Here is a 12,125-nt window from a genome sequence, read left to right on the forward strand (position 1 = left end):
CACACAAAGATGGTAACACAATGGTAGAATCCGAGTGGTTGACAGTTCGACTGCGAGGGCTGTGAGGAGTGAAGCCCCGTTGGCCACTCGAATTAGATGAACGCGAAAAAGGAGCAGTGCTCGGCAGAGAAGCATGCTGTGGAGAATCAATACCCAAATGCATGGTGTGGGAAGATGGATGGCCGCTCGAAGCAGGAGTGGGAGAAATAGGGGCAGAATCAGGGAGGTTCACCTGAGGCTCAATGAAAGCTGGTTTCACTCGGTTGAGTGAGACCGTGGTTACAGAGTCTTTTATGAGGAGATCCATGTTATTCTCAGAGCGTTTGACGACCTTGTAAGGACCTGTGTAGGGCAACTAAAGCGGGGCTTTGATTGAGTCATCTCTGAGAAACACGTACTCACAAGAGTCTAGCGTGCGCGGTATGTACATGCGCGGAGGTGTATGAGCAGCCGGAGGTGGCGGCTGAATTTTACTGCAGTGCAAGCGCACCCGCTCGAGAAGTGAAGGGAGTTCAGAGGGCCATGGAAGTGGGGTTGGAGTGACTAATTCTCCAGGAAAAACCAGAGGTTGGCCATACACAAACTCGGCTACGGAACCCTTGAGGTCTTTCTTGAAAGTCGCACGAAGGCCAAGGAGCACGAAGGGCAGTGTCTCTGTCCATAGTGAGTCATGGCAATGCAGGGCAGACTTTAAGGTGCGATGCCATCGCTTGACAAGCTCATTGCTTTGGGAGTGGTATGCAGAAATATGAATTTTGACAATACCACACATTTTACATAAGTCAGAGAAAACTGAAGACTTGAATTGTCGCCCCTGGTCAGTGGTGAGGTAAACAGGTGAGCCAAATCTAGAGATCCACGAATCTAAGAATGCTTGACTTACTGTCTCGGAGGTAATGTTCAGAATAGGTGCAGCCTCAGCCCACCAAGTCATCCTGTCAATAGCTGTAAACAAGTAACGAAAACCCTCGGAGGGGGGCAAAGGGCCTACGAGGTCGACATGAACATGGTGAAACCGGCCTGGCGGTTGGGCAAAACAGCCAAGGGGTGGAGAAGTGTGCCTGGAAACTTTGTTCTGTTGACACACCATGCATGCATGCCCTTGCCCAAGACCGACAGTCACGGCGCATGTCTCTCCAGACAAACCGTTCAGTTACCAGACGGGTGGAAGCTTTGACACCGGGGTGTGCTAATGTGTGTAGTTTGTCAAAGACCTGGCGTTGAAGGGGCTTAGGAATGAATGGCCGCAACGTACCAGTCGATTCATCACACCACACTAAGTCAGATATGCCAGGGAAAGTAGAGCGTACCGGTTGCAGAGAGGAGCTGTGGTCTGAAATTAACTGCATGGTATCGGGGTCTGCCGATTGCAACCGAGGTAGGTCCGTTCAGTCAATTAAGGTTGTGACAGCACCAACACACGAGAGAAAATCAGCGACCACATTGTCCGCTCCTCAGATGTAGCGAATGTCATTTGTAAATTGCAAGATGTAATCGATGTGACGAAAGCGTCGTGGGAGCGGATCAGCCGCAGGATTTTTTATGGCAGGAACCAATGGCTTGTGATCAGTGAGCACATAGAAATCTCGTCCCTCAACACCAGTTCTGAAGTGTCTTATGGCCTCGTAAACTGCAAGTAATTCTCTGTCGAATGCTGAGTATTTCTTCTGCGCGTTGTTTAGCTTTTTTGAGAAAAACTGCAGGGGGGTCGTAACATTGTTGTATGTCTGACTCAGTACTGCGCCGATAGCATTGTCACTAGCGTCAGTAGTGATAAATATTGTGGCGTCCGCCCGTGGGTGAGCAATAGTGACAGCGGAGGCCAACAGCTGTTTGAGTTCATTAAATGCCTTGTCCATGTCTGGTGTCCATGATACCTGGCGGGTGCCAGAAGTTTGTGGGCCAGCGAGAGCATCTGTGAGAGGAGCCTGCACCGCAGAAGCGGCTGGCAAATGTTTCCGGTAATAATTAACTGTTCCGATCAACACTCTGTGGAGAACACGTGGGAAGGTCCAGGCTAACAAAGCCAGAGTCCACGACCGTTGGTGGTTGGAAGAAACTGGCGGCACTCGATGAATTCCACTGCATGTTCTGGCTGAAGGATTCCGAAGATTCTTGTGGCATGTCCACTACGACGGCAGGAGTGCTGGAGAGATGTTGCTGGAATCCGGGCGGCGGTGAATGCTGAAAGGCCATTGTCTGGAGCTGAACAAAGGCCCTCGCGATCGCGGAGAAACCCGACGTGGTAGGCGCGTAAATAACCTTTGGGCGGTAACTCGGACGCGTATTACACAAAAACGGGGTCACCAGTGAGGGAATATGGTATAGTTGTAGGTAAACAACTAGAATTCTCTCATATACAGATTTATTCTCACTTAGCTTCTACACAGATACAAGTCCGGAGGCTAACTGCCGATAGCGTCCAACATCCTGCCCCAAAGCCCTCTCCTCAAAGATAGCACACTTGCGCACAGAACAAATATCGATATTTATGGCTCTGAGCACTATGGGACTCAACTGCTGAGGTCATTAGTCCCCTAGAACTTAGAACTAGTTAAACCTAACTAACCTAAGGACATCACAAACATCCATGCCCGAGGCAGGATTCGAACCTGCGACCATAGCGGTCTTGCGGTTCCAGACTGCAGCGCCTTTAACCGCACGGCCACTTCGGCCGGCCTCGATATTTATGGCGCTCTACGCCACAGCCCTATGAAAAGACTGCTAAACATTTAAGCTTTTGGACAAAATTGTCATCCTTTGGAAATAGAAAACGTACATACACAGTCACACAAGCACAACAGACACAGACATGGCCACTGTCTCCAGTTGCTGTAGCCCGACTGTGGACTGTGACTGTCTGATGTGAGCAGCAACCTGGGGTGGGTGGTGGAGTAAGGAGGCGGTGTGGGGAGGGATAATGGGATAGGTGTGGGGGAAGATGATGTGCTGCCTGGGAGTGTGTGTAGGGATGTGATAGGAACAGGATAAGGCTGTTAGTTAGTTAGTTCCACAGATTATCTGAACAATTCTTTTATCAAGATGATGTGGAACAAATCAGTTTTTAGGATATGTATATGTGATTAGTGTTAACATTAATTATCACATTATTTTTTTAGTCATGCTTACACAACTGCCACTGCTTGGTGAGGAGTCATTTTATCTGTTCAATTACATTACATTTTCAAATTTGATTATTTCTGTAGAAATGATTTTCGGTTAGTTTTAAAATTTGCTTCACTACCTGTCAGACATTTTATGTTATCAAGCAAATGATCAAAACTTTTTGTTGGTGCATTCTGAACTTCTTTCTAAGCCACTAACAGCTCTAACAATGGGTAATAAAGATCATCTTTCTCTATAGTGTTGTAGGTATGTACATCACTGTTCTTTTCAACCTGTGATGGATTATTTATGATAAATTTCATTGGTGAATACATGTATTGTGATGGTGCAGTTATCTATGTACATGATGTCCATGAGGGAACAGCACATATTTTCTTACTGCTTGCTTTTGTGCAATCAATACTTTCTTTCTAAGTGATGAGTTACCCCAGAAAATTATTCTGTATGGCATTACTGATTGGAAATACAAAAAATATGTCAGGATGCTAATACATTGGTTTCCAAGGCTACCAATTGTATGAAGAGCACACATAGCTGAACTTCAGTGTTTGAGAAGCTCAGTAATACACTTTTCCAGTTCAAGTTTTCATCAATATGCACACCAAAAAATTTGGAACATTCTGCCCTATTTACTGACTACTGTTCTTGTCCTACGTTAGTTGTTGCTATGTCTCTGTTTCTTGTACAAAACTGAATCAAGTGCATTTTTCCAAAATTTAGAGAGAGTCCATTTTCATAGAACCACTTAATAAGTCTTTTGAAAATATCATTTACCAACACTTCAGTTGCTTTGCCTCTAATGAGATTTATCATAGCACTAGTATCATCTGCAGAAAGTACCAATATTACTTGTTGACTGTTAAGTGAAATGTCATTCACATGTATAAGGGAACAGGAGTGGACACCCTTTGAGACTTTTTGTGTTGCCCATTCACTTAAGTCTTTTATCTTTTCAACACTGTCTGAATTATTAAGCATTTTTTCCATCCGTTTGTTAAACACTATTCAAACTAGTTATGTGTAAAGCTGTCAATTCCATAAAACTTAATTTTTTCTAGGAGAGTATTAAGATCTACACAATCAAATGACTTGGAAAGATCACAAACAATACCAACTGGTGATACACTATTATTTAAGGTTTGTATTATTTGATGAATGAATGAATGAATCAATCAATCAATAGCTTTCTCAGCGAAGCAAACTTTAGGGAATTCAAACTGTGATATGCTAAGGAAAATGTTTCTGCTTATGTGTGTGACTACTTTTCCGGATATTTTGGAAAAAGATATCAGCAAATAAATTTTATGATACTTGTTTAAGTCTGTGTTGTTATCTTTCTTATGAAGTGGTTTAATAATTTCATACTGTATTATAACCTGCCTGGAATAATTCCCTGTGCCAGTGCTGCATTACATACATCACTAATAAAATTACTTATTAAGTTGGAGAAACTTTTCAGAATTCTGTTTGAAATTCCATCAGCCCCACATAGGTTTTTGCTTTTTTGGAATTTTCATAATTGTATTAATTTCAGTGAAGGACATTGGTGCTACTTCTAGTTGCTTAAAGTTTTGTGAAATGTCATTTTTAATACGAGGGTGGTTTGAAAAGTTCTCAGAATCACCACGAGAGGACAGCACTAGCACAACGAGTTGTTCACCTGATATTCATTGGATTATTAACTGTAAACACGTGCCACATCCGTGCTCTTGGAAGAGAGCTGTGGCGGTGACATTGCTCTGTTGTTGTTCCCACATAGTGATTTACGAAGATGGAAAAAAATGGAGATTTGAGCAGAGATTAAGTACTTTGTAAAGAAAGGTATGAAAGCAAAGGATATTCATACTGATTTACAAAATACACTGGGGGACTCTGCACTGTTGCAAGTGGGCAAATGAATTTAAATTTGGTCGAGAGAGCTTAGAGGATGATCTGCACAGTGGTCAGCCAAGATGTCTCACTGCTCCACAAATCATTGCAAAAGTGCACAAAATGGTCATGGAGGATCGCCGATTGAAAGCACATGAAATTGATAATGTTTGCCAGATGTCATCTAAATGGGTATATCACACTTTAACTGAAGAATTAGAAATGAAAAAAAATTATCTGCAAGATGGGTGCCATTACTCTTGACACTGGATCAAAATCACATCAGAATGGGCATTTCGGAACAATGTTTGGCCCATTTTAGGAGAAACAAACAAGGTTTTTCGCACTGGTTTGTGATCACAGATGAAACTTAGGTGCACTACTATACCCCAGAGACAAAACAACAGCCAAAGCAGTAGAAAGTTGCTGATTCTCCGTCACCAAAGAAAGCAAAGACAATTCCTTTGGTGGGAAAGGTCATGGTATCAGTGTTCTGGGATGCAAAGGGAATTCTGTTTGTGGATTATCTCCCCACTGGGCAAACAATTACTGGAGAATACTATGTTAACCTTCTGGACAAATTGCAGCAAAAGATACGTGAAAAAAGGCCAGGTTTAGCAAGGAAGAAAGTCATCTTCCATCAAGACAATGCACGCCTGCACACGTTATAGCAAAATTACATGAACTAACTTATGAATTGTTGCCACACCTGCCTTATTCATCTGACATGGCTGTCAGCCTTCCATCTCTTCCCAAAACTGAAAATTTTTCTTGGTGGATAAAGATTCACTTCAAATGAAGAATTAATAACCAGAGTTGACAACTATTTTGCAGGCCTGGAGGAAACTCATTTTTGAGATGGGATTAAGGCACTGGAACATTGTTGGAACAAGTGCATTAATCTACAAGGACACTACATTGGAAAATAAAAAAAGTTTCAGTGATGTAAGTACTTTTTTTCTGTTTCATTCCAAGAACTTTTCCAACCACCCTCGTATATTCCTTTGCTTCTGCAACTGTAGCATTTAATCCTATATTTGCTGCTACATTTAGAAAGTGACTGTTAAAAGTACTTTCAACTTGTGAATTATCAGTCACAACATTGTCATTTAGTTTAAATGTTATGGAATCTTGTACACTGACTGGCTGTCCTGCCTCCTGTTTCACAATGTCTTATATAGTTTTATTCTTGTTACTGGCATTATTTATTTCTGCCAGGACAGACATACTTATGGGCATTTTATTGACTTTTCTAAAATACTATAATATTTTCTGTAGTACACAAGTAATGTCAGCTCTCGATTTATTCTGGCTTTTACATAAACTTGCCTCTCCTCTTATATATGGTTTAAATTCCCTTAGCTATTCCTTGGCTTATTATTATTATTTCTTTACTTTCTCAGACGTTAAGTCTGGTTAAGAATGGAAAGTGACGCGGACCTTGATCAAGCGTCACTTCCTATTAACTGTACGGTATGTGTTATATTGCATTTAGAAACTTTCGGTATTATTATTATTATTATTAAGCTTCTGGATAATTTATCAGGAAAACAACTTTCAAATATCCCCATAAATTTACTGTGCTAGGTGCAAAGTTGCCAAGTCAGAGGCTGTGCTTGGTGTGTGTGTGTGTGTGTGTGTGTGTGTGTGTGTGTGTGTGTGTGAGGGGAGTGGGGGGGAGCAGGAAATGGAGAGGGGAGAAGCATTGAATGGAGAAAGAATAAAGGTGCATTGCTGTGCATAAGGCTGTTGTGTGAGCAAGGAAGGAGATGGGTATGTGGGGTACAGGGACTAGCTAGAGTTGAGGCCGTGGGGTGTTTCAGGAACAAACAATATGTTGTAGGGATGGGTTCCACCTGTGCAATTATGAGCTGATGTTGAAAATCATTCAAGACTAGCAGCTTCCCTGTCCCTACTCTGTTAGTCCTCCAATTCCCTGCTCCATGCCATCCCCTTACCCCTACCAACCACCCTAGCCTGCTTGGAGTGGGAGCAGAAAAGGGGATAAGTAGGTGGGGAATGGGGAGTAGTGAAGGTTGTGGGGATGAAGGATAACTTGTAGGCACAGTTACCACCCATGCAGCTGGTTTGTAGGAAGGACCACACACTTGCTGAACATGCTGCCCAACTTGATGTGCTTCACTTCAATGACTGCTTCACATCTGCATCATCTGGATCCTTCCTGCTGTATCAACTTCTCTGCTGATCCCCTTCAGGGTTTCTCTCCTGCACCATTTTCATCTTTTTTTCTTTTTACTCTACCTTGATTAATTTGATGTTTCAGTCTTCCTTTATTTTGGCTCGGATTTACTACTAGTATTAATATGAAAGGGATTAAGGTACATACTTAGCATGTAGTTGTGGTTGGGGTGTTCCATGTACACACACACACACACACACACACAGTGTGACTACAATGTCTTGGCCAAGGACACAATGTATGCGTATATGTATATATAATCTACATGTAATGCTTACTTTTGGCAGACTGAAGTCTGATGGCACTTTATGTAGGCATGTCATCTGTGGACTGTCAGGGAATTTTTCAAATATCCTTAAGCGGAAAGGTAATGTTTCCTTTATTTCAGCACTCTGTTCACGAAACTTTAATTGCTTCAGTTTCTTTATGTCCTCATCAAGTTCTAAATTATCCAGTATAACAGCAACAAACAAACTCAACACAATCTGAAAGGAAATACAAGATTTTTATTTGGCATATTAGACAATATTGAAGGAATGATCAGGCCTATAAATAACAACAACTTAATTGTCAGAAAAAAATCTCTAAGTAATGGGTGAAAATTATTGCTATGAGCTGCAGTGCATGCGGTGTGGTGTAGTGATTAGCAACACAGGCTGGTGAGATGTGGGTTGCCAGTTCAAACTTGACTACCAGCAATTATTTGTTATTTAGTATTTATCATTTCTGGAAGGTGCTTGAAATACCTTTAGTTTATATATGCTAGAATATTTTATATTTGTTTAAATAACAGCATTCAGGAATAGTTTCTGTCTGTATAAATACCTGCACTCTGCATCCAGATCAGTTCTGTCCTGAGTTGGAAGCACACTACCACACCAGTGTATTTAAACCGAAGTTAGATTTTGATCTAGACTCTGGCTGTGGTTATTCATGTAACTACATTTTGATGGGGTGTCTTCAAAATGTACAAATGCAAGATTCATTGCACCATTGCTTTGCAGAATGAAGGTGCACGTGGTTGTATTTACTGGGATAGCAGCTGTCATCATAGTGGAATGCAATTGAAGATCCCTAAGGAACCAATTATTGTGAAAACCAAGCTTTTGGCTAGTCTTCAAGCCTTCAATATCCCAAGAAGCACTTGGATTCTGACTTTGTTGTCTTTTTTGATTCCAGATCAGTACTGGAACTATTAAGACATCTGTACAATGTAAGAACCAACCATCCAATAGCGCCATGAATCAGGTGTTTCAGATGACAAATAGGGATCAGAAAGTTACCATGTGATGGGTAAAAGAATACCTGGCAATGAAACAGTTGACAAGCTAGCCAAAGCAGCCATTTATGATGGAACAGTGGTACACATGGAATTACACTCTAAAGATCTTTTAAACATTATTAAGTCAACAATCAGAAAGAAGTGGAACACAAAATGGCAAGAGACTTCCACATAAGACACAGATTATGTTAAAGTGAATCCAGTGCTGATTCCTAACTTCTGCCACAAGAAAAATCAATGTTCTAGAAGACTCACAAACACTAAAAGGCATCTCACATTGAACTATGGCTGATACTGAGAGCATCTACATCGCATTAGTCTGGCCGCATCCCAATTGTATGACTATGGTGAAGAAGAGGATATCAGGCACATCTTTTTTGGCTGCATGAACAGATACAATGCTGCATGCCACCTCCTGCAGTGTCTGGTCACCAACGATTGGTGTTTGTCAACATGCGTCACCATCCTACTCTGTAAGTTTATGTTTATGATGATGTTCAATGTATGAAATCCAATGTGTATGTTGCTCTTCAAGGTGTTAAACCTTAGATGTATGTTGATGGCTGTATGTGACCCTCTCATATGCCAAAAGAAGATAGTAAATAAAACATGCTTTTCAAGCTAAGTGTTGTATTTCATTGATGACGACATGACATGGCACGACATGACAAGGCATGGCATAGTATGGCATAACAATAACAACAGTGTTTATTTGCTGTCAACTACCAGATGATTCCAATCAGTCATGAACTCAGCTTCACAGGAAAAGTATAATGATGTTAATTGGTATAATTCAGAGAAGTGTTTGCAAATGCTGAACTGGACTATGAACTCAACCTCCCACAATTAAGGGGCAGGACTTTATCATAATGCTGTCAAGTCCATGAAGAGGAAGCAGCACTAAAAGTACTTGCAGAAATACTACATTCTTAAATTTTGTGAACAATTTTATTCAGCCTTCCTGTCCCTCTGTAATTTTACGAATTTACATCTGCATGTCATACAGTGCCACAATGTGTGGAGTTATTGTTCGTACTTTTCTTACTCAGTTTATCTATCATTACTCCGACATTTATCTTTTGTATATTCCCACATCTATTTCCCCTGGGATCCTCTAGGTTTCATTAATCAACAATGAAGGATTAAACAGAGAATGATGACTCTAGACACAGCACTGTGAATTTCTAGTAGACAATGGCAAAAAAATAGTTTTGCTTACAAGCAGACTGTTGAAATGCTCTAAGTTGAGGTGTACATGAGGTATCTACTGTTCACCAAGCAATAATATGAATAAATAAACTTATTTAGGATGCATTAAACAAAGCAGATAGCTGCAGAAAGAGAAAAAAATATTTGACTGTGATTATATGAGTACTGTATTTTCCAAATGAGATTAAATGTTCTTGACTTAAAAACACACAAATATTAGAGTATTACTCAGTAACATGTGGAGCTTATTGAAAACAATAATGCATGTGTTTCACTTGCCAGAGTGACAAATAAATGATACAAGATAAAGTATACTGCAACAAGTGGTGCCAGAGTTTCTCTGGTTCGTAGCATCGTTTCATCCATGACCTCCACCCAAGCTTCTTGCGTCAAGATTTGAAACATTGACATGAAAGCCTAAAATTCAAAGAAAGAGATAATATTACACCATACAAGACTTTAAACACCAATAAAGAAATACAGTAAGTCAGAAAACATGTATGTAGCAATCTACAGTTCTTAATCATGGTCTCATTTTAAATGATACAAACTGGAAGTGCAATTCCATAAAAGTTTCCACTGAAAATTGTATTACTTTAATTATCTAAGTTCTCTCATATACCAGTACAGAGGTTAGTAATTTATATTACAGCATTACTGAATTAAAGATTTTCTTACCTCTGGGAAACTTTCAAATTTTGTAAAATCGCACAAAAAGCAAAATAGTTGCATTGAAATGCTGGATGAAATAATCAGGAGACACATGGTGAAAATGATGAGGCTGCCTAGCTTCTTTCCTGGTCCAAATATTTTATATACAAAATCTTCCAACATTGGTGATGCCTTAATTAACCTGACGACACGAAGAACCTGCAGTTAAAAGATATAACTAAATTAAAAGATCTCTCTCTCCCCCCCCCCCCCTTCCCCAGTTCTCTCTCTCTCTCTCTCTCTCTCTCTCACACACACACACACACACAAATTCTTCCACAGGGTGTCTCACCTAAGAGTTGTTAGGTGCATTTTCACTGGTGTTTCAGCAGACATTTGCAGTTTTGTTTTTGCAAAGTGTAGCTGAAGTTAGCCCACATATTGCTCGTCATGTCTTTCAAATGATGCCTAATGTTGGAGGAAAGCATCAGTTTGTTTCCAATTACAAATAAATGATTTTTAAATCAAAATGTGCCAAATCAACAGAGCGGTCCCAAATTAGTCTAGCATGATATCTGTCTTACTGACATGTATTAACAGTAACAGGGAAACAAGAAGAATAACCAGTATCCCAGCAGCAACAGCACTGCTCAGGCCTGTGCTGATTGCTATCGACATGTAGCAGGACTGCCCTGTTGCTGCTGAAGTTCTTGGTTTTTCTCCATGTTTTATTGTCATTGTTAATAAATATCAATAAAATGAATATTACACTAGACTAAACTGGGACATCTCTGTCAAAAGGGCACGTAAAATTCTGATTTAAGCTAATTTTACTTTTAGTGGGAAGCAAACTAATGCTTTTCATTGAAACTGGGTATCAAATGAGAGACTTAATGAACAGAATTTGTTTGGACTGATTCCAGTTATATATTGCAAGAAGAAAACTGCAAATATCTGCTGAAACATCATAAAAAATACACCTGACAACCTGTACGAGAGACACCTGGAATAAATATGGAATCATTGCAGTACAGAAAAAGAGAACAAGTTTATTGAGGATATATCCAGGATGAAGAAAACAAGAACAAGTTTATTTAAGATAAATCCAGAATGAAGAAAAAGAAGATGATAATAAGATCAGGTTACATAGAGGGATCTGAATCAAGAAAAAAAAATACCAAATAACTGAAGGTCATTAATGATCCGCTTTGGAGCTATGGCCATAAAATTGCTAGCCAATCAACGGTAAGTCTGCAGGGGTTTGTCCACTAATTGTACGGGCTTGGGTGTGTTGAGAAGTATGGTTCTGTATGACCAAGCTGCTGATGTGTTACACTGTGGTTGTTGTGGTGCTGCACTACACTTTTTGTGTGTTTTATTAGCCGATAGTCACCATGAAAAGTAACACTAACAATTGGTTAGCCAACTCCCACATTGCTTCTGAAGCAGTGGGCTGCAGAGCTGTAGATGCGAGTAGTGGTACGATGCGAATTTCCCAGTCATAAGGGTACCAGTGTCAACACTTTTAGGGCTGTGGGCCACTGCATGAGAGAAACGAGTATTTTTATCTCCAAAATGACAATTCAAGACATCAAAGCACAGTAATGAATTAAGAATCTAATAGAGAGATACTGTAGTGTTTCATATTAACATCTACAACCCACTAACGTGTCTTCTTTACGGTAAGTAGCAATGTATCTTTTCATACATTGTTGACTTTCAAAGTATGAGATTGTTCAAGGCAAGTAAATTTTTGCATCCAGACTTCAAGATACTGCTGATGTTCCA

At 40.3% G+C, this 12,125-nt stretch overlaps 1 protein-coding gene across 1 annotated transcript in view; it reads right to left on the reverse strand.

Moving 5' to 3' along the window:
- Nucleotides 1–12,125, reverse strand: part of LOC126248157 (sodium leak channel NALCN) — a 394,425-nt gene that overhangs the window by 147,987 nt on the left and 234,313 nt on the right. The window contains exons 12-14 of the mRNA XM_049948905.1: nt 10,365–10,556; nt 9,966–10,103; nt 7,474–7,680 (exon numbers count right to left, since the gene is read on the reverse strand). Of these exons, the coding sequence (XP_049804862.1) occupies nt 7,474–7,680; nt 9,966–10,103; nt 10,365–10,556 (537 nt within the window). The remainder of the gene's footprint in view (nt 1–7,473; nt 7,681–9,965; nt 10,104–10,364; nt 10,557–12,125) is intronic.

This window comes from Schistocerca nitens, chromosome 1, assembly GCF_023898315.1.
Source record: "Schistocerca nitens isolate TAMUIC-IGC-003100 chromosome 1, iqSchNite1.1, whole genome shotgun sequence".
NCBI lineage: Eukaryota > Metazoa > Arthropoda > Insecta > Orthoptera > Acrididae > Schistocerca > Schistocerca nitens.